Source organism: Dipodomys ordii, unplaced genomic scaffold (genome assembly GCF_000151885.1).
Source record: "Dipodomys ordii isolate 6190 unplaced genomic scaffold, Dord_2.0 Scaffold93, whole genome shotgun sequence".
In the NCBI taxonomy this organism is placed as follows: Eukaryota; Metazoa; Chordata; class Mammalia; order Rodentia; family Heteromyidae; genus Dipodomys; species Dipodomys ordii.
This window is the reverse complement of record NW_012267309.1, coordinates 2,998,888-3,025,533: the sequence shown is the minus strand read 5'-3', so window position 1 is coordinate 3,025,533 and position 26,646 is coordinate 2,998,888. Positions and strand designations below refer to the sequence as shown.

Genomic DNA, 26,646 nt, shown 5'->3' with positions numbered 1-26,646 from the left:
GTGAGTATAGCTGGAGAATAGTATTAAAATCAGAACTCCCATTTAAAGAGTGGCCAAGACTTTTATTAAGACCATATTGTATTGTGATAATAAATTAGTTTATTTTTCTTTAATCCTTTTTAAAAGTTCCAATTCTTTAACATGCACCCTAATAGCAAATTGCAAGGATGATTAATAGTGGTTACCATCTTTGTTTCCTTTGTTTTTTGAGATTCAACTCTTGGCTCCAGCTATCCAGTTTGTCACTGGATAATGGATGAGATGTTTCCCCAGCTTCAAGTTTCCATACAAAAATCACAGGTCTGTCATATCCACTCATGTAAAAGCATTTCAATTTGTTTCTCAAAAGAGAGTCTCAAAAGGTGAAAGTTTTAACATGGATTTATTTTAGTGTAACAGGAGAAAATTGAGAGTAATGGGAAAAAAGAAAATTTCTTGCTACCCAGAGTATGGGAATTAAAGATTTCTGTTTTATTTTTTTTTTTTTGCAATACTTAAAGCCTATAACTTGCTAGGCTCTTATTGCTTGAATTATGTCCTTGCTTTTTTTTTTCTTTTTCTTTTTTTTTTTGCCAGTCCTGGGGCTTGAACTCAGGGCCTGGGCACTGTCCCTGTCCTTCTTTTGCTCAAGGCTAGCATTCTACTACTTGAGCCACATCTCCACTTCTGACTTTTTCTTTCTGTTTAAATGGTACTGAGGAATCGAACCCAGGGCTTCATGCATGCTAGGCAAGCATTCTACCACTAAGCCACATGCTCAGTTCTCTCAATCTTTTTTGTTTGTTTTTGTTTTAGTTATTTCTCAGATAGGGCCTTATGTTTTTGTGTGGGGCTGGCCTCTGGCATTGATCCTACTATCTACTGCTTCCTGCATAGCTGGAATTATTAGCATATACTACCATACCCACCTGTTTCATTTATTGATATGAGTATCTCATAACTTTTCCCCTATGCTGATCTGGAACTGTGATTCCTTCCTCTCTCTTCCAAGTAGCTGCGATTATAGGTATGAATCACCATGCCTGGACTTTGTCTTTTCATTTCTTTCTTTTTCATTTTTTCTTTCTTTCTTTCTCTCCCCTTCTTTCTTACTTTCTTGCTCTTTTCTTTCCCCCCTTCCTCCCTCCCTTCCTTCCTTCCTTTCTCTCTTTCCCTCTCTCCTTTCCCTCCCTCCTTTCTTTCCTTCCTCCCTTCCTTCCTTCCTCCCTTCCTTTCTTTCCTTCCTTTCTCTCTTTCCCTCCCTCCTTTCCCTCCCTCCTTTCTTTCCTTCCTTCCTTCTTCCTTCTTTCCTTCCTTCCTCTCTTTTTCCTCTCTCTCTCTCTCTCTGTCTCTGCTTGCTTGCCTGCTGTTGTTTTTTCAATCATGGCTGTTGCTCTGCCAGTTAAGTCATACCTCTACTTCCATCTTTTTGCTATTTAATTGGAGATAAGAGTCTTGAGGATTTGACTGTTTAGATTGGCTCTGAATTATGATCCTCAGATCTCAGCTCCTGAATTATAAACATGAGCCACTGGTACCAGTCCCTTTTCATTTCTGAATAGTGTTTCACTCTATTAGAGTTTGTTTAGTCACTCATCTATCAATATGTACTATGGTATCCTATGTATATGTACTTTTTACATTATAGTATAAACAGGATAATATTTCCATGTATGAATGCGTATATCTGTTCAATATTCCCTTTTTATTCGAGGTATTACATTAGTTTCAGTGACTTGTAGTCATTGTGGCCTGAAAATGTTCGTATTTGTCTTCTTTCAAAAAGATACATTCACATAACTCCTATTTTTTTTACTTTTATATTTATGTATGTATTTTGTCACTTGTGGGGCTTGAACTCTGGGCATGGGTGCTGTCTCTCAGCTCTTCAGCTCAAGACTAGAGTTCTACTACCTGAGCTACAGTGCCACTTCTGGCTTTTTCTGTTTACATGGTGCTGAGGAATCGAACCTAGGGACTTATGCATGTAAGGCAAGCACTCTACCACTGAGCCTGACATAACTTTTACTATAGTACAATGTTCTAATTGTTCTATTATTGGATATAATTGGTAAATTTAATATTATAATGGTTATGTACATGTAGGAAAACATATAATATATGTGATATTATTGACAGTTTTAGACATCTACTGGGGCTCTTGGAATTGTCATCCCCCAAAGGATAAATGAGGGAATAATGAGTACATATATATACAATTACAGGTTCTACATTCCTGTAGGTTTTCATGTGAATCTAAATTTTCCTTTCTGTAGTATAAGTAACCAAATGTGGAACCACTTAGTCATATGATGAGAGTATGTTTAAATATATAGTAAATGACTAATTTTTTCCAGAACAATCATATTTATTTGTATTACCACCAACGATAAATGAGAGTGGCTGATAATATTTTAGTGAATTAACATCTGAGATATATCTGACTTTGGACCTAATGTTTGTAACAATTTATTTTTAGAAGAACATTTTAGAGTTTTTAATCCTAAATTTCCTCTTTACTTTTTTCCTTTATTCTTAAGAAGGAGACTTTCAGAGTTATTTTAGTTTTTTGATTGCCTTAGTTGAAATTGAAATGTGTTCCTGCCAACATTTTGTGAACAAAATCCATAACATCTGTTTTACATTTAGTCAAGTTTGGACATTGCTTAGGAAAAATAGATAAATTACAATCAATCTTAACAGCTGTAAGAGCCAACACACACATGTAATTTCTTTCAGTAATGTCTTTGAAAATAGGAATGGGGTACAAAGGAATTGTGAATTAATCTTGTTTTAAGGCTCTTTTTAAAGTAACTTTTTTTTTCTCCCCAGGTAAGAGTGTGTGTATGTGTCTGTTTGTGTGTGTCTATGTGTATGTGTTTATGTTTGTATTGCTAGTCCTGAGGCTTTAACTCAAGTCTTGAAATCTGCCACTGAGCTTTTTTTGTTTAAGGCTAGTTAGTATTCCACCACTTGAGCCACAGCTCCACTTTTGTCTTCTTGGTGGCTAAATGGAGATAGAAGCTCATGGATTTTCTTAGTCTGGCTTTGAACCTTGATCCTCAGATGTGAGCCTCCTGAGTAGCTAGGATTACACGCATGAACCACCAGCCCCTGGCTAGGTTTTTAATTTAAATATACTTTTAAGGTAATACATATAAGTGTAAAAATTGTACATGTTAATGGGGTAACATTTTTTCAATAAATGTATACATTATATAATTTGTATCTATTAAGTTAAATATCTTTTTCCTTAACTATTTCTTTATCATGAAAACTTTCAAAGTCTTCTACCTTTTTGAAGTGTACCGAACATTACTATTGTCTGTCATCACCTTCACTTAGTGTGATGATAATATGTAATCACAAAAGTATGTTGGAATCTCCTTCCATTTTAAAGGCAGAACAGTATGTCATTTCAGCTGTATGTCATCACTCAGCTATTCATCCAACAGTGGGTTCTTTCTACATTGTGAATAATACTGCTGTGAACATGATCTTAACAAGTATTTCTTCTAAGACCTTACCTTTAAATATTTCAAAAGCAGAATAGGTGGATTACAATTCTATTTTTAGTTTCCCATATTAGTTGCCTGTTGTTGGGTAGTGTTCTGTAGGGCCTGTTAAATACAATTGGTTTGTTGTGTGTTCTTCTTTTTGCTTGTTCTACCTATTATTGGGATAAAGTCTTGAAATCTCTAGCTATAGTAGAATTATCACATCTGTCAACTTTTACTTCATATTTTTGGTGGCCTATTTTAGATACCTACATGCTTATAGTAGGCATTGTTTTTGCCATATGAAACTTTGTTACTGAATAATGTCCTTTTTTCTCTTGTAATAGTTGATTTTTTTCCTATTTTAATGGTGGTAGTATAATTCATTTTTTACCCTTTTGGCTTCAGTTTACATAAGATAACTTTTTCCATTTTTCATTTTGTCTTTTGGATTTAAAGTGAGATTCTCATATAGGTGGCTTATGTTGGACTATGTGTTTTTGTTTTGTTGTGCTATGCTATGGCTACTTGGGCTTGAACTCAGAGCCTGAATGCTGTCCCTTAGTTTTTCCCTCAAGGATGCTCTACTTCTATTTTTTTTGTTGTTGTTGTTTGTTTTTGATATTTAATTGAAGGTAAGTCTCATAAGCTCTATTGCTTGGACTGGCTTTGAAACTCAATTCTCAGATCTCAGCCTTTTGAATAGGATTACAGGTGGAGACATGAGCCATAACACCCTGCTGGACCGTATATTTTTTTTAAATTTTATTTGATCCATGATCCATTTGCCCACCTCTTCTCTTTCAGTGGAGAACTTATTTTTTGTGTATGTTTGTGTATGTGTGTCACTGAGGATTGAAGGGAGTGTCTTGCACAGGTTTCGTAAGCACTCTACCACTGAGCCACATCCCCAGCTTGTCTTTTACATTTTTGTTAGCATGCGTTAATTGTACAATTTGAGGAGTTTGATTATGACATTTTCATACATATGTATAATATACTTTGGTAATACCTCTGTATTGCCTTTTCTTATCCCCTTTTCCCTTATCCCCTTCCACGTTCAAAAGCATTACTAACAAGGAGGGATTATCTTTCATTTTGCTATGTGTTTTCTGTGCTTGCAGCATCTTTGTCATCATCTTTATTGCTTTTTTTTTTTTGGTGATTTTTTTTTCTTGTATGCAATGCTACATGAATTTCCCAGGAAGCAGTAAAAAGAAATGTCTGCCTCTGAATATGGATGATTATAACCAAAAGAAAGGACTTAGATAAATACAGCTTGCTGAGCACTTGACTTTTATTTGGGCTATTGATAGGGTGGCAGGTGACTTTGGGCAGGTGCTCGACTGTAGTCCCGTCACTTGATTGAGTTTTGTTTGTTTGTTTTATTATTTGGATTTGAGGAACCTATACTTCCCAGTCTGTGGGCAGTAATCAAGGGGGAAGTGGTAACTAAGAATTCTCTTTAGAGTGCAGTTTTTGCTTGAAACCATGTTTATGTTCTTGGTGGGAAAGTCTCAGAGTCTCAGTAGCAACGATCTCCTCAGTTTGATGGTTAGTTGTTCTTGTCTTGCCTGGGGCAAGGGACTCTAATTAATTATCAGCTCTGCTCCAGCTCTAATGTGTAAGGCCCTGGAAACAGGGCCCCAGAGGAGTCATTTTATCAACAAAATTTCCCCAGGATGTCTTTTTAAAAAATATTCTTACTTCCCAGAATTTAATAATCATTTGAGCCAGTTGGCAACATCAGAGTGGAAGAACTGTTTTTTTTTCTTCACATTTTGGTCACTTTATTAAATGACATTAAATAGTTTAAGTTTCAACTACTAAACAGCATTTTGAATGGTGAAAACACAGATAGTATATTGTCATACTTGAATGCTTGTCTTTAAAAACACAATTCCAGTCCTTATATATATTACAAAACAGCCTTAAAGGAAGAAATGACATCTTTTCTACAGTACTTAAGATACTCAATACAGAACCAAAAAGCAGTCTAACAGAAACAAAGGCAAGTCTTTTTTTAAATAAATGTTATATTGAGAAAAAGGTTTAAACCAAAGAAAATATTACCTGTGTGCTTTGAATCAAGCTACTAATTAACACAGTGTTAATCTCTGAATTTCTGGTTCCTGTTTCCCTTGACTCATGTTTCCTGATCTGCTTTGTCTCAATAGCCCATTAAGTTATAAATGGTTAACTATTTATAAGATCAGAACTCACCTTCCAAAGGCCTCAGCTCTGTACACTGCTGCACTGGGGACCAAGTCTTAAATACATAAGCTTTGGAGGAGCATTTAAGAACCAAACCATAACAACAAAGTTTTAACTTATAACTTGAAATTACAGAATGTAACAAAAACTGTGTTCCTTTACTTCTGTCTCCAATTGTTTCCAGCTGTTGATGGCACAGGCACATATGTGTACATTGTGTGCTCCAATACATAAGCTAATCATTCTTTTGAATGTATCAATTTCTGAAATATATAGAAAACAATGTGTAGATTTATGAACAAGTAGTGAAGCTGATCCCTCCATATTATGGGTTCTGAATCTGTAATTTTAATCTTGTGGCTGTATCCAGAGTCCTGCATTTTTTATTACATATATTCCCTTCCATAATCCTAGTACAGGGTGAGCTTCATAAATTGACATTTACATAATTTTAATAGATTTATTTCAATTTTGGTAGTTTCATAATATCCTTTGTTGAATTTTTTTCTCTCACAGTGCATCATACTATTTAGGGTTGACTGTTAATTTATTTGTTACATGTCTTTTTTTTAAATTTGTTTTGATGGGATTAGGGTTTGAATTCTGGGCATCATGCTAGTGACTTTAGTTTGTTCTCAGATAGGGTTGTACAGTTTTTGCTCAGGCTGGCCTCAGACTTTGATTTTCTTACCTCCCACCTAACTCTCAGTATCTGGGATTACAGGCTTGAGCCACCTCTATATACTTTTTAAGATACTTTAGCTTTTTGCTTTGGTTCACTTTGAGCTGGTATTCTCCTATCACCCCCTCTCAAGTAGCTGGGATTACAGGAATATACTCACCTTGTTACAATACTCACCTTGTTTGTCTCTAGGTTCCTCTTCCACCTTTTATGCCAGTCCTGGGGCTTGAACTTACTGGCCCTGGCACTGTTTCTGAGGTTTTTTGTTTTTTGTTTTTTTCACAGCTGGCTCTCTACCCCTTGAGCCACAGCTCTACTTCCCAGTTTTTTGGCGCCTGGTTTGAGACCATGATCCTTAGATTCTAGCCTCAAGAGTAGCGAGGATTACAGGTGTAAGACACCCGAGTCTGGCTCTTAAGCTTCCTTTAATCTGGAGTAGTTCCACAACCTTTCCTTGCCATTTTTTTTTTGGTGGGGGCGGGGGGTCCGGTCCTGGGGCCTGAACTCTGGGCCTGGGTGCTGTCCCTCAGCTCTTCAGCTTAAGGCTAGCACTCTACCACTTGAGCCACAGCACCACTTCTGGCTTTTTTCTTTTTGTTTATGTGGTGCTGAGGAATCGAACCCAGGGCCTCATGCATGCAAGGCAAATGCTCTACCACTGAGCCACCTTCCCAGCCCGACTTTGCCATTTTTTTAAACTTTGCCATCTTTAGAAAACACAGTTCTTTTTACTCTTCTTTTACAGCAGATTTTTCTTGTTAGCTGTTTTTTTTCTTGTGATTAATTGTAAGCATTCTTGGATAAAATATTGTGTAGGTGATATATTGTGTACGTGACATCTTGTCATTCTTTGCATAATGTCCCTCATAGGTGATACTAAAGTTCATAGGTGATACTAAGGTTCATAGGTGATACTAAGGTTGACCACTGAATGAAACTTTTTCCTGTTTTTCCACTGTAAGATTCCTATTTTTTCTTCACTTAGAATTCACATGTAGTCTATGACCATGCAGTTAAGTTAATTATTTTTCCACCCTTTAGCATCCTCTAATGCTTCTTTCCTGACCCACACCTTCTTTTAAGTTCAATTTAGTTTTTTATTAGTATATATTAAATTATACATACTGTCATTATGACCTTACCATAGATTCATGTAATATATTTTGATCTATTCATCCTTCTGGTATTGCTGATCATTTTCTCCTCCCTTTTCCCTTCCCCATGCATGTCCCTGTCACTTTCATTACGTTGGATTTTTTTTTTTTAACCAGTCCTGGGGCTTGAACTCAGGGCCTGAGCACTGTCCTTGAGCTTCTTTTTGCTCAAGGTTAGCACTCTACCACTTGAGCCATAGTGCCACTTCTGGCTTTTTCTGTTTATGTGGTACTGAGGTATCAAACCCAGGGCTTCATGCATGTGAGGCAAGCACTCTATCACTAAGCCACCTTCTTAGACGCTTGGATTTTTTTTTTGTTGTTTGCTTTGTTTTGTTTTCCCCTAGCTTCCACAAATTAGAAAAAACATGTTACTTACTCTGTGGGACTAGCTTATTTTAGTTAATGTTATGGTCTCCATTTCTATTTTCCTGCAATCAACCTGTTGTTTTTGGTGGCTAAGTAAATCTTCCATGTGTGTGTATGTGTGTGTGCATACATGTGTACATGTTCCTGTGTACACATGCCAGATCTGGGGCTTAAACTCAGAGCCTAGGCACTGTCCTTGAGTTTTGTTGTTCAAGGCTAGTGCTTTATCACTTGAGTCACAGCTTCACTTCCAGCTTTAAAAAAATTTTTTTTGGGGGGGCCATTCATTGTAGATAAAAGTCTCATAGACTTTCTTGTCCAAGCTGGCTTCAAACTGTTATTCTCAAATCTCAGTCTCATGTGTAGAATTGTATGTGTGAGCCACCTGTATGCGCTCTTTCTTGTTTCTTAATCTGAATAATTTCACTTGAGCTACAGTAATTTTAACCTGTTTCACTTGCTGAATATTATGCCTATTCAGATCTGCTGTAGAAGCCCTTCTGTGAAATTTTCATGGTTGTTATTTTCAGTTATAAAATTATTTCTTCTATTTTGCCCTTCCCTCTCTCTTGACAGGGTCTTGTCATGTAACCTAAACTGGCCTCAAATTCACAATCCTACTTCCTTACCCTCCCAATAAGATTGAACCATGAACCACACCTGGCTATGAATATTAAAATTTTTGTTTCTTTTTCTTTTTTGTCAGTCTTGGGGCTTGAACTCAGGTCCTGGGCACTATCCTTGAGCTTGTTTTGCTCAATGCTAGCACTTGAGCCACAGCACCAATTCTGGCTTTTTCTGTTTATATGTTATTGAAGAATGGAACCCAGCATTTTATGCATGCTAGACAAGCACTTTACCACTAAGCCACATTCCCAGCTCTGTTTCTTTTTAAAAATTTTTTCTGCATTTTTATTCTCTGTTTATTGCCACACTTGTTTTCCTGGTTTCTGTGATTTTTTTTAACATAATTTAAGATTGCCTGGTAATTCTTTCTCTGTCTTCAATTACAATCCTTATTTTTTCCTGTGACTGGGTCATACTTGATTCCTTGCAAACTTAGTTTCTTCTTACTGTTGAGTACTAGACATTTTTGAAAATTACCATGATCAAAAATGGAAAACAAGCTGGACGTAGTTGGCTTACATCTGTAATCCTAGCTATTCAAGAGGATATGAGGATTATAGCTCACAAACTAGCCTTGGCGGAAAAGTTTGTGAGATGTACTCCCCCCCCTTTTTTTTTGGCTGTTTCTGGGGCTGTTCCTGGGCACTGTCCCAGCTTCTTTGGCTCAAGGCTAGTGCTCTACTACTTGAGCCACAGTTGCCACCTCCAGCCTTTTCTAAGTTGTTAATTGGACGTTAAGAGTCTTATGAACTTTCCTGTGCAGGCTGACTTTGAACTGTTATCCTCAGCTCTCAGCCTCCTGAGTAGCTAAGAGTATAGGTGTGAGCCATCCTCATCTGGTGTTTGTAAGATTCTTCAATAAATCAGCAAAAAACTCAAAGTAGAGCTGTGGCTGAAGTAGTAGAGTGCCAGCCTTGTGTGATAGCACCCAGGCTCTGAGTTCAAACCCTCAGTACTGGCATGTGCATATTTTTTATGATTTTGTTGAGAATGTGGAATCCAAGTGATTTAAATAATGGGTAAGTTTAAACATTTGAATAGGGATTTCTAGGGTAAGATGGTAACATTGTAGTCATAGGAAGGACACTTACAGAAGTACAGAATTCAGGATTCAGAATTTATACCAAATAGTATAGGAAAAGGAAAAAGAAGTAATAAGCCAGGTGCTGGTGGCTCATGCCTAGAATCTTAGATACCCTGGAAGCCAAGAGCTGAGCATTGCCTGAGAAAGCCAACCCAGGCAGGAAAAGCTGTGAAATTCTTATCTCTAATTAACCACCTAAAAAGTGGAAGTGGAGCAGGTGCTAAAATTGTTAGAGCAGAAAAGCTCAGGGACAGCACCCAGGTCCTCAGTTCAAGCCCCATGACTGATGAAAAAAACAAAACTAGTTTGGATTAATCATTTAATGATATTTATTAATCGTAGAATCTTACTTTACAGAGTAGAAGAAAGAAGAGATTTGCTTATGTTTTTCCGAAGTCTGCATTTTTTTGTGGAGTGGTATGAACATCGTAAGAACACATTTAAGCATTTCAAGGTAAAGTCTAAAAGTCTCTAAATTTAAGTATCTATGTAAAATGAAGCTCGGCTAATTTGAAGTTTCAGCCATAATATACTTCCCTTGAAGTTCTCAAAAAAATAGAAAATATGTTTATTGGCTTCAGAAATTTGCAGTTATTAGTAATAAGTGAGGAGCTTCTGCATACATCACTAAACAATTTCTAATGTAGAACATTTTGAATGAATATTTGGATTTCCAGATCTGCATTTTGAAAAATCACCCGGAGATATTTGAATAAAATAGTAAATGCCATTAAAGAATATACTCATAGCTGTCTTGTCATGAAGCGATACAGTCTTCTCAAGCCATACTCTATTTTGAACTGTTTATTTATTGTACATTATGAGTTTAAATATTAAGGCCTGATTTTTATGAAGTAAGACAAGTCTAAAATACTTTAAGATACTCTTTTTTATTAGATTGTTTTGGAATCTCTCCAGATAAAAAACTCAGTTGAATACTATTAATATCAGTGATGTACAGAAAGCAAATTCTTAAAGATGCAACATCATAAATAATATTTGCTTAATTAGATCATGACTATTATTTTTAATGATGGTAATAATTCTCCTTCATTTTGGGTTCTTATGGTTAAATTTATCCTATTTGGGTTAGTTCATCTGTCAGGCATTGGATTTTCTCCAGAATGAAAAATGGCAAGTTTCCCGACTGCAATCCTTTTAGGATTTCTCATGATTTAAAAAATATCTTGTACCAGGACAATTAAATAATATGTCTACTTCACAACTTGTAAAATGCAATAGTAATTAGGTACTATGTTGGCCTTTATAGTAGTGAGCAAATCTAATCCTGATGTTTGTTGTGTATTTGAGAGGATGGTGAGATATGTGAGCTTTGGTCCTTATTTCCAAAACTGGTTTGACTTCAGGTTCTCTTCAGGCAGTTATAGATATAGTTGGTGTATTGTTTCCATGGAGGATAAGAAACTTTAGTCTTTTTGCTAGTTGGTAAAATTACTAGGATGGAAAAAGAAGTCACATTATTCTGCAACCATAGCTGCCACCCCCCCCACTATCTATCTATCTATCTATCTATCTATCTATCTATCTATCTATCTACCTTATCTATCTATCTAGTGTGTGTGTGTGTGTGTACATATATATGTTTCAGGCTGAAACTTCATACTAATTAAAATACCATCTTCTCATTCTCTCCTTGTCTCAGACTCTGGTAATCACTCTTCCATTTTCTGTTTCTGTAATTTTTGTCTATTCTAGGTACCTCACACAATTAGGCTGTCTGTCTTGTCTCAATTATTGTATTTAACATAATGTCTTCAAAGTTTATATGGTAGCATGTGCTATATTTACTTTTTAAATTTAAATAATATTCCATTGAATGTATATATCACATTTTCCTTGGACATCCTATTGGTAGAAACTTGGATTGTTTTCACCTTTTAGGTTATTGTTATGAGTAGAAGTACACCAATATATCGCTTTATGGTCTTGCTTTTAATTTAAATGTATGTATTTAAAAGTAGAGTTCCTTGATCATGGGTAAGTTCAATTTTTTAAGAAAGCACATATTACTTTTTCAATAGAAGCTGCACCATTTTACAAAGGTGTAGTTTCCCTACAACATATACTACCTATATACATATACAGCACAGCTTTTCATATACTAATTGGCTATTGATATATCTTTGGCAAATCTGGATATATAAGTCCAGTTCACATATTTTAATTGGATTAGTTTTCCTTGTACAATCTATGTATTTGATAGTAATACCTTATCAAATATATGATCTGCAAATTGTCTTTTCAATTTTGTGATAATGTCTTTTGATGCACAAAATTGTGAGTTTTGACGGAAATCCTGTTTATATTTTGTTGCCTGTGATTTGGTGTGGGTGTGTGTTTGTGTGGGTGTGGTATGTCCTGTACAAGAAATTACTATGTTCATTTTCATAAAGGTTTTCTTCTATTTATTTTAAATTTTAGTTTATGTTCTTTTTCGTCGGTCGTGGGGCTTGAACTCTGGGCCTGGGCACTGTCCCTCAGCTCTTCAGCTCAAGGCAAGCGCTCTACCACTTGAGCTACAGTGCCACTTCCGGTTTTCTGGTAGTTTATTGGAGATAGGAGTCTCACAGTCTCTCCTGCCCGGGCTGGCTTTGAACCGCGATCCTCAGATCTCAGCCTCCTGAGTAGCTAGGATTACAGGCGTGAGCCACCAGTGCCTGGCTTAATTTATGTTCTTAAGGTTAGGTATTTGATCCATTTTGAGTTAGTTGTTAGTTTTCATATTAGCTTAAGATATGACTTCAACTTGATTCTTTTGTCTGTGAATATCCATTTTCATTAGTTGAAGACACTGTCCTTTCTCCTTTTGAATGGTCTTAGTACCGTTCTTGAAAATTACTTGGCCATTTAATAAAAATTTATTTCTGGGCTTTAAAATATTGTATTACTTATATGTCTGGGGTCTTTTGTTGTTTTTTTGTTTTTGTTGGTCATGGGCTTAAACTCTGGGACTGAGTGCTGTCCCTACACTCTTCAGCTCAAGGCTAGCACTCTACCACTTGAGCCACAGTGCCACTTCTGGATTTCTGAGTGGTTTATTGGAGATAAGAGTCTCACAGGGGCTGGGAAGGTGGCTCAGTGGTAGAGCACTTGCCTTGCATGCCTAGACCCTGGGTTCGATTCCTCAGCACCACATAAGCAAAAAGAAAAAAAAGCTCAAGTGGTAGAGCTCTAGCCTTGAGCTGAAGAGTTGAGGGACCGCACCCAGGCCCAGAGTTCAGACCCTACGACCGGACCCCCTCCCCCACCAAAAAAAAAAAGAGTCTCACGGACTGCCAGGTGCTGGTGGCTCACGCCTGTAATCCTAGCTATTTAGGAGGCTGAGATCTGAGGATCACGGTTCAAAGCCAGCCCGGGCAGGAAAGTCTGTGAGACTCTTATCTCCAATAAACTACCAGAAAACAGGAAGTGGCACTGTGGCTCAAGTGGTTGAGCACTCGCCTTGAGCTGAAGAGCTGAGGGACAGCGCCCACACTTTGAACCGCAGTCCTTAGATCTCAGCCTCCTAGGTAGCTAGGATTACAGGCATCAGCCACCAGCACCTGGCTTATATGTCTAATTTTTATGGAAGTACCACAGTGTCTTGATTATTATTGTTTGGAGCAAGTTTTGAAGTTAAGAAATACCAGTCTGCTCCCTTAGTTCTTAAGATTCTTGGGTTTATTTGAGAGCTTTTGAAATTCTATATGAATTTTAGAATAGATTTTTCTGTTTCTTCAGAAAATACCATTGGGGCTGTCACAGGGATTACATCAAATCTGGAGATGGTTTTGTAGTCTTAACAATGTTAAATCTAATCCAAACACAAGATGTCTATGTATATCTTCAGTTTTTTCAGTAATTCATTCTCTCTCTCTCTCTCCCTCTCCCTCTCCCCATCTCCAGCTTTCCTTCCCTCCTTTCCTTCTCTCTCTCCCTTCCTTTCTTCCTTTTCTTTTTTCTTCTCTTCCAGTACTGAACTTTTCTGACAAGGCAGGCCTGTAGCTAACATTCTCCCAATCCTGGCCACTGTACTCAGAGTTGAGAAGGTCTTTAGAGCTTTTCTATTTGAGGTGGCCTTGAATAAGGGTCTGTGTTCTAGCTAGGATTTCAGGCAGAAGCCACCAGCACTTATTTTAAGCATTTCTTTCTTCATATTGGTGTATATATGTGTGTGTATACAGCCTTATGAAAACCAGAAATTTAATAAACTTAACCACACTCTTTAGTCTCCGTCTTGCTTATGAACCTTTCTTTATAAGGCATGTATTTCCAGATAAAGTCACACTGTATTTATATTAATTTACTCATACGATAATTAATTTTTCCAATGAAACAGCACTCTTTTACTTTGGATTTTACAACATTTATTCATATATTTAAATGTGTTCACTGTTGTGCTAGGACTGTGACAGTATAAACATAAGCTGTATTCAGTGCTCTCAACTATTTAGTCAATTAGAAAATAAGTCAAGCACACAAAATTATGAAAAAAGCATATTAGTTACAGTCATTACTCATCAAAATAAATGAATGCACTAATGAGCATTGTCAGAGTCACTGTTGAGGCCTTCAGAGATCATAGATGCAGAAAAATAAACTCCAAGAGATCATAGCTGTTTTTAATCTCAGATCAACTTCAACAAATGGTGTTGGAGGGTAAATTTAACTTCAAAGCAATATATTAAGACTTTTGAGTGATATATAGGCAAGAGAAAGGTTAGTTCAGGATCTTTAATCTGGCAGTTTTGAGTCATTACTTGGATTAAAGATCAGGTTTTTATTGTTAAATGAGTCTGTTCATCATGGGTATTGAGCAAATGTTGCTCAAAAACTTTGCTGTGAATATTCAGTTTGTTTTGGTAAACATTTACATGCACAGGCAGTTTTTGTTTCTTTATATGTGAGCAGTTATTGAGAAGGCCCCGTTCAGTAATTTAAAAAGGAAATATTTTGTACTTCTTTCAAAATTGAAAATCTTTCAGTGGAAGAACTTTATTCTTGTTTAAATGTGTCAGAATTTTTTGTTTATAAAAGCTTATTAGTTTTGAATTGCTTGGCTTTAAAAATGACTTATGATAAAAGAATATTTTTTCTTTATTGAACTCTAATGATGTGGCCCACAAGGTAGAAAACTTTGGATATACCTTCTAGCTCTTTATTAGAAAGTAAAATTCTACTTTATTTGGAAAATTTTGTATAGACGTAACCTATTTTTTAAGCTAGTGAAAATAAAGTAAGATAGCTTTCTTTATAAGAAGAAAACAAGGTTCCCACCTCATATGAATAATTATGAATCATGAAAGATCACTGGAAATATTTAGCTTTATAAGGCTTTAAATGTTTTCAAGATACTTAATAAAACCTAATAGGAAATATACTCATTACCCTACTCATGTAACTGTAACTCTGTTGTACAGTATTTTTACAATAAAAATAGATATATGGAAAAAAGAAAAAAGATAAAGGCTAGCAAAGATAAACAATTGGAACTTTCTTGGACTTCTCTTACTTAGTAATAAGAATATGCATCTTGAATTGTTTATACAAAAATAGGCCATTTAAAATAGATGTCTAGTATAAACCAGGAGAATTTTCAATGTTTTAAATATTTTCACATTATTTTGAACTTAGAGATTCAATCTTATTTTGAACATCCTTGTTTAAGACATAAAATTCTTTCATAGTAAGATAAAAAGTTAATGATAAACCAGTATTTAATGTTCTTTTAGACATTATTGAGACAAATTATAAGCATACATACTTTAGCTTACACATTGCCTTGATAGTGGTTAAAAGTATGACCCTATAGGTAATCTTTTCAAGCAAGTAAAACTGTTGGGATGTTTTCCAAGGGCTATTGGATTACCCTCTAGGCGAATCTCTTCAATACGTTCCCGAATATAACGGGTGTCATTAGCCTTGCAGAAGGTGTCGTCTGTAATTGAAGTTATGTTGTTAAACTGAAAAACAGAAGAAAAAAATATTTTGCAATTCTGAAACAAGCTTTTAATGTACTAAATAATGAAACCCTTCACAGAGTATTTTTTAAAGTATTTGCAAGGTGCCAGTGACTCATGCCTATAATCCTGACTTCTCAAGAGTTGAGATCTGAGGATTACAGTTCAAAGCAAGCCTGGGCAGGAAAGTCCATGAGACTCTTATTTCCAATTAACTACCAAAAAGGTGGAAGTGGAGCTGTGGCTTTTCATGATTAGTAATTAACTTTGATACTTGTACAAAACTTCTTTAATTATTTTCCTATGCTTTTGTTTTAATCCTTTCTTAAATATTCTAGGGCACTAGTCTTGAACACAAAAGTTCAGAGACAAAGATCCCAGACCCTGAGTTCAAGACCCAGGACCATCACACAGAACGATATTGTACATTCTGTGAATCCTCATGAAAATAAAACTGCATAATTTGAACATCTGTTTTTAGTTTATACTGTATTTTGGAAGAACAAACCACTGATTAATACTGATTTAATGTAAAAATCTGAATATAAATAGGATTATATTAGCTGGAAAAAGTATCTTATTTAGAGTACTAGAGTGGAACTACATCCTTAAATATTTTCTAAAGATTTTCACCTGTTCTTTTCATTTATTTTCATTTAAATAATTTTATTCTTCATTTTTTTGATTTTCTACTTGATATATTCCTAGAATAATGCTAGAACCTTTAATCTCATTGCCCTATGAGGAAAGAAACATGAACTAGACGTTTGAGTGTCCCCTAACTTTCAAATTTGTGTGTTAAGGCTAGAAAATAGGGAATTCATATGTTTAAGTATTAATACTTTGAATAGTTGTTGAACTTTATCACAATATCATAATGATGTAGCCATAATTCACACATGATGAGCAAAGTTTACTAATGAGCCATAAAATGAACTCATAGGTAATTAAACCAGATATCATGGAAGTAACAATCATACCTGAAGATGAATTATTCGTAGACTTTCTGGTAAATTAGGAGGTACAGCTTCCAGTTCATTATGGTCCAAGTAGAGGATGGCGAGGTTACTCAGTTTCTGTAAGGAAAATTTGGTTTGAGTGTTACTGGAGTCTGTTCATTCTTTGTCAGGATCCAAGCAGTATATACATAAAAAGGGATTTTGGTATAAGTACACATAAATCATGTCAGTTGTTCATGTAGTAGTTCTTTGTTTTGCTTGTTATTGGGTTTGGCTTTACATGTAGTATGTTTTAGTCCTTAAGACATTTACAACGAACGAACCTCAGAGTACTGCATACTTCACATGTCTGTCCATTCACTTCAACTCAATCTTAATGCTACTTTTGGGGTCCTTTAAGTTGTCTTGAGGACAGCTAATTAAGTCGCTCTACCCAGGACTATTTTTGGATCCTGCTGCTACTCTGACTTTCCTTGAGCCTCTAGAGCTTCCCTTCTCAACTTTACCAATTTCTCCTTAAGTGGTTACTCCAAAAAGATATGTTTAGCAAAATGTTGCATTAAACCCTAACTTCATGTGGATTTTTTTCATAAGGATTTTGTGGTAGATTACTTTTTATGATTAGTAATTAATTTTGATACTTGTACCAAACTTTGTTCATTATTTTTGTATGCTGTTGTTTTAATCCTTTCTTAAATATTCTAAGTCTAACCACATAGACATCGATCTTTCCAGTAGGCCCAATTTATATGAATTATAGTGACTTGATTTTACCAGTGGCTGTTAGAGCCATAAGGCACTAAACCAAACTACAATGCAGACAATTTTGATAATTTTGTTGATTTATCCTGATCTGTTCAGAAATACATCTGTAAATCTCATTTTAAGTGATCCTCCTTTAACAGCCTCCCAAGTATATTGGATTACAGTATTGAACCACCATGCTCTAAATATTCTTTATATGAAACTGATAAGGCCAGGTTCTGGTGGACCATGCCTGTAATTCTAGCTGTTTAGGAGGCTGAGTTCTTAGGATTATATTTTGAAGCCAGTCTGAGCAAGAAGTCCATGCGACCTCCAATTAACCACCAAAAATCTGGAAGTGGAGGAGATATGCCACAAGTGGTAGAGCATAAGCCTTGAGCAAAAAAGCTAAGAGACAGCGTCTATACACTGAGTGCAATTCCTACTCCTAGCCCCCCAAAAGAAAAATCATAGACTTTTTTTTTGTTTTTTTGTTGGTCATGGGGCTTGACCTCTGGACACAGGCACTGTCTCTCAGCTCTTCAGCTCAAGGCTAGAGCTCTACCTCTTGAGCCACAGCACCACTTCTGGTTTTCTAGTGGTTTATTGGAGATAAGATTTTCATGGACTTTTCTGCCCAGGTTGGCTTTGAACCGCGATCGTCAGATCTCAGCCTCCTTAGTAGCTAGGATTATAGGTGTGAACCACCAGTGGCTAAAACCATAGATTGTTAAACTATTAACATTGGTACTGTGTTTTGTCATACTATGAAGTACTTACTTTGAATGTATTTGCTTTGATTCCTTTACTCTTGATTTTGTTGTATTTTGCATTAAATAAAATAAGCTTTGAAGGAAGAACTGGAAGTCTCAGTAGCTGATTTTCAGCAAGTGAAAGTTCTTCTAACAGAGAAAGTTTTGAAAAAGTATCATCTTCTATCTCTTCTATCAAATTACCCGTAAAATCAAGTCTTCTTAGGTTAGCTTGAGGGGAGAAATACACAAAGAAATATGAAGTTAAATCTCATGCAACAAGAAAAGTGAGTATAACAGATTATTCAGATGTTTTATCATTAGTATGTACAATTACTGGCTCAAAAATTTTTTTATGTGCTTGAGAATGGTACCTAGTGTCTGGCACATACTAGGCAAACACTGAACACTGAATTTTTCTCTCAACTCCATCAATAAATAGTTTTGTTGAACACTGAGTATCTCTCTGCTTAATAATACCTTTTTTACTATCCTAGAGTCCCAAATTTGGAAAGGATCTTAATATTAAGTCTTTCTATACTTCTCAGTTTCTCATGATGAACAGGTAGTTTGAAAGAAATACTTATTGGAAATCCTGGGGACTAACTACATGTGAATGAGTGGAGTCATATAATTGTATTTTTGGATATTTTGCTAGGATGTCGCATTGTTAATTGTGACTAAATTACCATAATCTCACTATGCCTTACTTCTTACAAAGTAAGACAAAAATGTTCCCCAATTTGTTATGGCAATACAGACTGAAGGATTGAGAAATTCAATATATGTATACACGGTATATGTGTTTTGGCTTTTGTCTGGATGATTAGGAAGCAATTTTTTCTCATTGTAGTTATTTTCTAAAAACTTGCTTTACCATTGATGAGTACTGAACCATTGAGTGTAGGGGAGTTAGTGGCCTGGCTTCCCATGAGTCTCTAATCACATAGGCTCTCTCACAAGTCGCTGGGTCTGGCAGAGGAGAAAGAAAGGCACAACCCTTAGTGAAGCTACATTAAGTGTTTCTGTCTGCTGCTGGCCTGGCTATTCAGTTTTCCAGGTTCAGGCAAGGTCTGATCCCTCTTGAAGAGGGAGGTCCCAGTTCTGCTGCTTCCCTTACTAGCTCAGATACTGAGTAAATAGGTTGACTTCTGTTTGCCTCCTGTAAAATGGCAGCTGGGAGGAGGACTACATGGGATTATTCTCATAATGTACCTGGCAGTGGACCTGGGAGCCTGGCAGGTGCTCTTTGACTGCTGGAATGATAATGGCCACCCTACTACAAAGGCCATTCTGTTGACTATACTGTCATGTCCCCTGGCAGAATTTTGCTATCTCTGAGGTTTATGTCTATCTCCTCTCCTAAGAGGCAGCACTTCTACCTTCTTACCATTTTTTTGGCGGGGGAGGGTCATGAGGGGGAATAGGGATTGGCTCTCATGCATTTCTCTGTGACTGATTAATTACACAGTTTCTAATGGAATGTTAGAATCAATAACACCAGCCCTCTGACTTGCCCTGACCACCTCACTGACATGCAGTAACATGCCCATTAACAAAGGCAGAACTGGCTAAGGAAAACATATTAAACATGTTTGGAGCCAGCATCTAGGCTACCAGGATAGAGTTAATGGAAACATTTTTGCATTGAGTGGATGCATGCTTTTAAAAAACTTAGTTAAGAATTATGCATGATCAGTTGGAATTCCCATAAGCAAGCAGATAAAGATAGGTGCACTTAACTTCATAATTTACCCTTTACATTTTTTGTTATATTTGGAACAATTGTTTGGATGATTTTTTGTTAACTAGTTAACACAAATCTTGGTTTATATGTTTTTGTTTAATGACACCTTAATATATATTGTTGAATTAATATTTTACTGTAATTCATGCCTGAATGAAGCTTATTACAGATGCATTCTCTATAAGGTACATTGTAGATCTCTTACGTTTTGAAACACTAGGGATTTAGTTTACTTGTAGAGCACTTGTCTAGAATGTACAAGGCCCTGAGTTTGATCCCTTAGTACTGTGAAAAAGTAAACAGTTAATTAAAGTTAACAATTAGTAGATGTGGTATGTTAATGATTAGCAGAAATGCATAGAAATAGCACCATACTTAAAATAGCACTATACTTAGTGCCATTACTGTAAAATTTACAACAAAAAGCGCAAATGAAAAAAATGATGCTAAATATGCTGATTAGATCCTTAACTTACAATACAACAGCTGACACTAGAAGAAAACATTGCCTTATTTAACCTTAGTTGGAAACATGTGTTTTGAGTAACTATAGCTTTTTTGCTACTCTATGTACTTCTGTTAATAATCATAAAAGTACCACATGTACTTTTTAAGATAAAAAATAAAATTTTAAATTAAATTTTCACAGTGCTAGGGATCAAATCTATGGCCATATCCATGCTAGGCAAAACTATCACTGAACTACATGTATTGATTTTGTAAATAGAAGATCTACAATTAATAATAAACAGCTACTTTTTCTTTAATCCCCACTTGAAAGCTGCTAGCATGAAACCAGTTACAGCTTATCTAATAAATGTGCAGTAAAGCTAGTGGACATTTCTTGGTTTGATTTTTTTTTCAAGATAATTTTAGATTTCTTTTGAAATCTAGTAGAATTTGATAACCCAATAGCCTAAAAAGCTGACAAGAAATTAGTAATACAGTATGAAAATTTTGTGCTGCAGAAATAGAGGCTAACTGATGTCTCATGGCAACTCCTTTGTTGGGTTAAAGTTTGGTAGAAAGACAGAAGTCCAAGATTAATGACCTGGAAAGAGTTAAATGCCAGGGTTTTCAACCTTGTAGAATGGTGTAAGGAGTGTGGTTGGTTTTAGAGATAATGTTTTGGCTTTACCCCAGGCCTGAATTAGAACTTCTGGGAAGGACAGTCTTGAATAAATATTTCAAAAATAGTTTTTAAAAAACAAAGTCTTCCAGACATTTTTAACATGTAATCAGGCTTAAGAGCTATGAGTGAAAATATGTGATGTGATAGTCTATATGTAAGATGGGCTATCAAAGTAAACACCAAAGTTATCAGCAAATAAAAATGACAGGAAATTAGTATGGAAAAATGATTTCACCACACAGAAAAAAAGGAGTCTGGTGAAGTGTGTGGAAATAGAGAGGTGTCTATCATCCAGCAGTGACAACCTTTGGTGTAGTAGGTCATAGGTAACAGCAACATTTGTTTATGTCTTATTTAAACTTACGCATGTCAGCAAAATCTTTGGCAGTCAGCTTTTTAATTTTGTTGAATCGTGCATAAAGATAAGCAGATTCCTTTGGCAAGGGCGGTACTGCATCAATGTCAACTTCCTCACAGTACACGGAGCCACTTAAACAAACACACAGCAGGCACGTGGGCATTTCTAAATTGGGAAACAAAATTGTAAGTACAAGTAATAGTTTGAAAATATTCAGTCGTCTTTAATAGTAAAATTATCATTATCATGGATCCTACTACTGATTTGCATTGGCATTTAAAGAATCATAGGTGATAGAGGAAAGATAGTTGTAGTCTCCAGCCTACTTGGTACTTGATAATGTGGTGTCAAACACTGGTGCTTAATGACTCACCAAAATTTTGTTTTGCTCTAATTGCTCTCTTTATTGACAATTACATTTCCTTATTTGAATCTCCCATTCTCCCCCCCAAAACTCACATAGCAGAAGTTAAGGTAAAAACAAGTTTTGTTTATCAAGTTTAGTGTGTTAGAAACATTTCAGTTTGGTGATATTGCTAATCACTTTAGAAACCACCAGTGAAATGAGCAGACTATTAACTTGAATATTAGACATCACTATACCATTCATATGTAAATCCAAATCCAACTTGGAATGACTTAACTCAGTGTTAATTCCAACACTAAATTATTTACTGCATATAGTTGTCAGATCTTTTTTAACTTTGAATAGTTCCTTGGTGGGTTGTTTTTTGTTTTTTTTTGGTGCCTTTTTAGTTTGGAAACGGAAAGAGATTTGTCTCTGATTCTTCCTTTTTGGCAGGAATACCATGGAAACAATGCTGTGTCTTTAGTGTTATGTATCTGGAATATATATAATGTTTGTTCCATTTCTGGTATTGGCCATTTGGTTCGAGTGGTATCTGTCATCTCATTTTGTAAAATTAGTTTTCCACCTTGTAATTTATGTATTTCTTCTGGAGAAGTACTTGGAGGACCCCCCCCCCCAAAAAAAAAGTCTGGTGTGTCATCAAACTTTTACCACCAGTTCAGTTTTAGCATCTGTGTTCTCCCTGCCCATGGGACTTGAACTCAGAGCCTCAGTGATATCCCCATGCTTTTCTGCTCAAAGCTAGCACTTTACCACTTTGATCCAGAGTTTCATTTCTGGTTTTCTTGTAGTTAATTGGAGATCAGTCTCACAGACTTTCTTGGCTGGGCTAGCTTTGAACTGAGATCCTCAGATCTAAGTCTCCTGAGTAGCTAGAATAACAGGCATGAACTACCAGCACCCACCTTTGTTGTTGATTTTCAGCTAAATCATTTGTTATTAGGATAGTTGACAAATAGTGGGTTTTTTTTTCTATTCCTTTTGTGTTCATTAGTTGACATTCTACTGGAGCATTCCTTTTATTTTTTACTTCGGTATCAACCTTATCTGTCTTATGAGATAGGCTATTATCATCATGCTTATTTTAAAGTTACTGCAGATTAATCATGAGAGCCCTTTAAACTTTTTTCTGACACAGTTTTTTCTGTGTGTGTGTGTATATATATTCATGCATGCGTGCGCATGTATGCACATGCACATATGCACATGCTGGTCCTGGGCTTGAACTCGGGATGTAAGCACTTTTCCTGAACTCTTTTGCTTAAGACTGGCACTTAATCACTTGAGCCGCAGCTCCACTTTCAGCTTTTTGGTGGTTAATTGAAGAGTCTTACAGACTTCCCTGCTGGTCAGCCTTTGAACCACAATCCTCAGATTTCAGCCTCCTAAGTAGCTAAGATTACAGGTATGAACCACTAGCGCCCAGCCCTGGCACAATTTTTATGTTTAATTGATACGATGAAGTGCACATACTTAAATCATACAATTCATAATTTATAGCATGTGTTATAAACTTAGGAATCTTTTGTTTTAATTGACATCCCACCCCACTTCTCCCCCCAAAAAACTTTTTTACTCATTCCCATTAGTAATTCTTCTCTTGCTCTCTGGTCCTCAAGCAGACACTGAGCTACTTTTGGTCACTACATCGTAATTTGCATTTCTGAGTTCCATTAAAAAAGAATCCTTCAAAATACACTCTTTTGTCTGATTTCTTTTAGCATAATTAAGATTCATTGCTAATATGTCAGTAATGCATTATTCTCCATTACTAAGTAGAATTTCATCATTTCATTGTATACAATTTATACATTAGCTCTTAATGGATGTTTGAGTATTTCCAGGTTTTGACTACTTCCAAAGCTAATGTGAACATTTATTGACAAATTGCTGTGGACTTGACATCTGTTTGCTTGTTTTGAGACCGAATCTTGCTGTCCAGCCCAGGATAGCCTTGAATTCATGATCCTCCTGCCTCAACCTCCTGAGCTCACATTACAGATGTGTACACTTAAACACTAACATTTTCATTTCTTTGGAATAAATACTAGATGTGGAATGTATGGGTCTTATGTGTGTATCTTATGTTTTTTATCTTTGGAAAGAAGTGCCCATTTTCCAAAGGGTTATGCCATTTTTACATTCTACCACAATGTAGGAGAGTTCTTGTTGCATTATATCCTTGAGAACATTTGATATGGTCATTGTGGTGGTTATATCTTGATTGAGGAAGAAAATAAAGTATATTCCTAGATGTATCTTGGGGGAGAGCACTTTCTGACTTAAGTAGATCATGAAGAATCTGATCTACTAAACGGTTTAATCCACTGACGGATTCAAAATTTGAATAGATTCTTAGATTTTGGTGGAACTTGGAAAGTGGGTCCCACTTAGAGGAAGTAGGGCTGGAGAACCATCTTTGAATGGCATGTTTTGGCACTGAACTCTCCTTGTTAACCGCCTCTGCTTTCTGTCTCTCTGCCATGAGGGTAGCAGCCTGTACTCTATGCTTCTGCCATGGGAGTATTCTGCCTTTCCTCAGGCCCAAAGGAATGGATCCAGCCAACCTTGGACTGAAACCATAAGTCAAAATAAATCTTTCCTCTTTTAAACCTATTTTCTCTGGCATTTGTCACAGAAATGAAAAAGCTGTTATAGTCTTTTTAAATTTTAGTCATTCAGATAAGTTATATTGTGGTTTTTCATTGTGCTTTGATTTGCATTTCTCTAATGACAAATATTGCTGAGCATCTTTTCATGTATTTGTATTCACATTATTTGTATTCACAACTTCTCTTTGAAGTTTAGTTTTTTGGTCCTAGACCTGGACTCGAATTTGGTACCAGACACTTTGGCTCATTGATGAGTGTTCTACCAACTGAGCTACTGTTTCTGTTAATATGTTTTGCTTATTTTTAAATTGAGTTTTTGTATTACAGAGTTGGTGGCCACTATGGTGGCCTAGAAGCAAGAGAGAAATGAATAGTTAAGAGTTCCAATATTTCCTTCAAAGTCATATTTCAGTGACCCAACTTCTTCCAATCTGCTCTACCTTCTAAAGCTTCAGAAATTAGCTGGGATCATCAGCTAGAATCCCATCCTTTAAAACATTAGTTTGTGGAGTACATCTAAATGATATACTTCTTTGAGAAGTTGTGTAGTTTAATAGGGGCTATATTTTGAGTTCACTTTTAATTATATAGTTTCAGGAATGTTAATTTTTTTTCCCTTCTCTAGTGCTCTTGATCATTTCACCATGACTTTTGGAAAAGATTCAACACATGATTAAGCTTGTGTAGGCATATTTATGGGCATTAATTCTGTTCCATTGATTTTTGTGTGTGCGGGTGTGTGCCGTGGGGTGTGTGTGTGTGTGCCAGTTCTGGGGCTTGAACTCAGAGCCTGGATGCTCTCCCTGAGCTTCTTTGTGCTCAAGACTAGTGCTCTACCACTTGAACCATAGTGCCAGTTCTGTCTTTTTCTGAGTCTCATGGACTTTCCTCTCTGGGTTGGCTTCAAACAGTGATTCTCAGATCTCAGCCTCCTGAGTATCTAGGATTATAGGCCTGAGCCACTGGTGCCTGTTTTTTTTTTTATGTTCTTTTTTTCTTATTAAGTAGTTGTACAAAGTTGTTACAATTTCATGTCAGGTTATGAGTACAATGTTTCTTGGCCAAGGTCACCTGTTCTATTGATCTTTTAAAAAATATAAAAAATCTGGGGCTGGGAAGGTGGCTCAGTGGTAGAGCGCTTGCCTTGCATGCATGAGGCCCTGGGTTCGATTCCTTAGTACCACATAAGCAAAAAGAAAGCTGGAAGTGACGCTGTGGCTCAAGTGGTAGAGTACTAGCCTTGAGCTGAAGAGCTGAGGGACAGCGCCCAGGCCCAGAGTTCAGGCCCCACGACTGGACCCCTCCCCCCCAAAAAAATTTTATGTCAGTGCCACAATATTTTGATTCCTGCAGTCATAAGACTTGCTATTAGTCTATACAAACCCTCTAACTTAATTCTTTGACATTGTTTTGACTATTCTAGATCATTTCCATGTTTTTGACTGTTTTGTGGTATTGAGGCTTGAACCTAGTGCCTCACGCTTGATTGGCAGACGATCTACCACTTGAGTTTACTTTCTGTAGGTTATTTTTTTGAGGTAGAGTCTTGCTTTATTCCTGGGCTATCTATTCTGGGTCACAGTCCAGTCTGTGCTTCCTTATATAGCTGGAATGACAAATAAGCCATTGGTTGAAATGGAGTCTTGTAATTTTTTCGCCTGTACTGACCAGAAACTGATATCCTCTGATCTCCACCTTCCAAGTAGCTAAGATTTAATTAAACCACTTCAGCTAGCCCTTTTCCATCTGTCACACATTTATACTTGCCATTTATCCATATGTGTGTGTGTGTGTGTGTGTGTGTGTGTGTGTGTGTGTGTATGTATGTATGTGTATATATATGTTTTTTTTGGATGGTTGTGGGGCATGAACTCTGGACATGGGTGCTGTCCTTCAGCTTAAGGCTAGTGCTTTACTACTTGAGCCACAGTGCCACTTCTGGTTTTCTGGTGATTTATTGGAGATAAGAGTCTCACGAAGTTTTCTGCCCAGGCTGGCTTTGAACCGCGATCCTCAGATCTCAGCTCCAGGGTAGCTAGGATTACAGGCATAAGCCACCAACGCCTGGCCATCTCTATATTTAAAAAAAAAATTTTTTTTTTTGGTCGGTCATGGGGCTTGAACTCTGGGCCTGGGCGCTGTCCCTCAGCTCTTCAGCTCAAGGCTAGTGCTCTGCCACTTGAGCCACAGTGCCACTTCGGTTTTCTGAGTGGTTTATTGGAGATAAGAGTTTCATGGACGGGGCTGGGAAGGTGGCTCAGTGGTAGAGCGCTTGCCTTGCATGCTCGAGGCCCTGGGTTCAATTCCTCAGCACCACATAAGAAAAAAGCCGGAAGTGGCGCTGTGGCTCAAGTGGTAGAGCGCTAGCCTTGAGCTGAAGAGCTGAGGGACAGCGCCCAGGCCCAG

The 26,646-nt window shown here is 36.5% G+C and overlaps 2 protein-coding genes across 2 annotated transcripts in view; one reads left to right on the top strand and one right to left on the bottom strand.

The window, feature by feature from the left end:
- Nucleotides 1-26,646, top strand: part of Cenpp (centromere protein P) — a 183,444-nt gene that overhangs the window by 17,697 nt on the left and 139,101 nt on the right. The window contains exon 4 of the mRNA XM_013026373.1: nt 9,964-10,060. Within this exon, the coding sequence (XP_012881827.1) occupies nt 9,964-10,060 (97 nt within the window). The remainder of the gene's footprint in view (nt 1-9,963; nt 10,061-26,646) is intronic.
- The window catches only part of Ogn (osteoglycin), a 20,443-nt gene continuing 8,539 nt past the window's right edge, over nt 14,743-26,646 (bottom strand). Inside the window, exons 2-6 of the mRNA XM_013026366.1 lie at nt 23,409-23,419; nt 21,265-21,419; nt 18,050-18,252; nt 16,547-16,642; nt 14,743-15,569 (exon numbers count right to left, since the gene is read on the bottom strand). Of these exons, the coding sequence (XP_012881820.1) occupies nt 15,399-15,569; nt 16,547-16,642; nt 18,050-18,252; nt 21,265-21,419; nt 23,409-23,419 (636 nt within the window). The 3' untranslated portion in view covers nt 14,743-15,398. The remainder of the gene's footprint in view (nt 15,570-16,546; nt 16,643-18,049; nt 18,253-21,264; nt 21,420-23,408; nt 23,420-26,646) is intronic.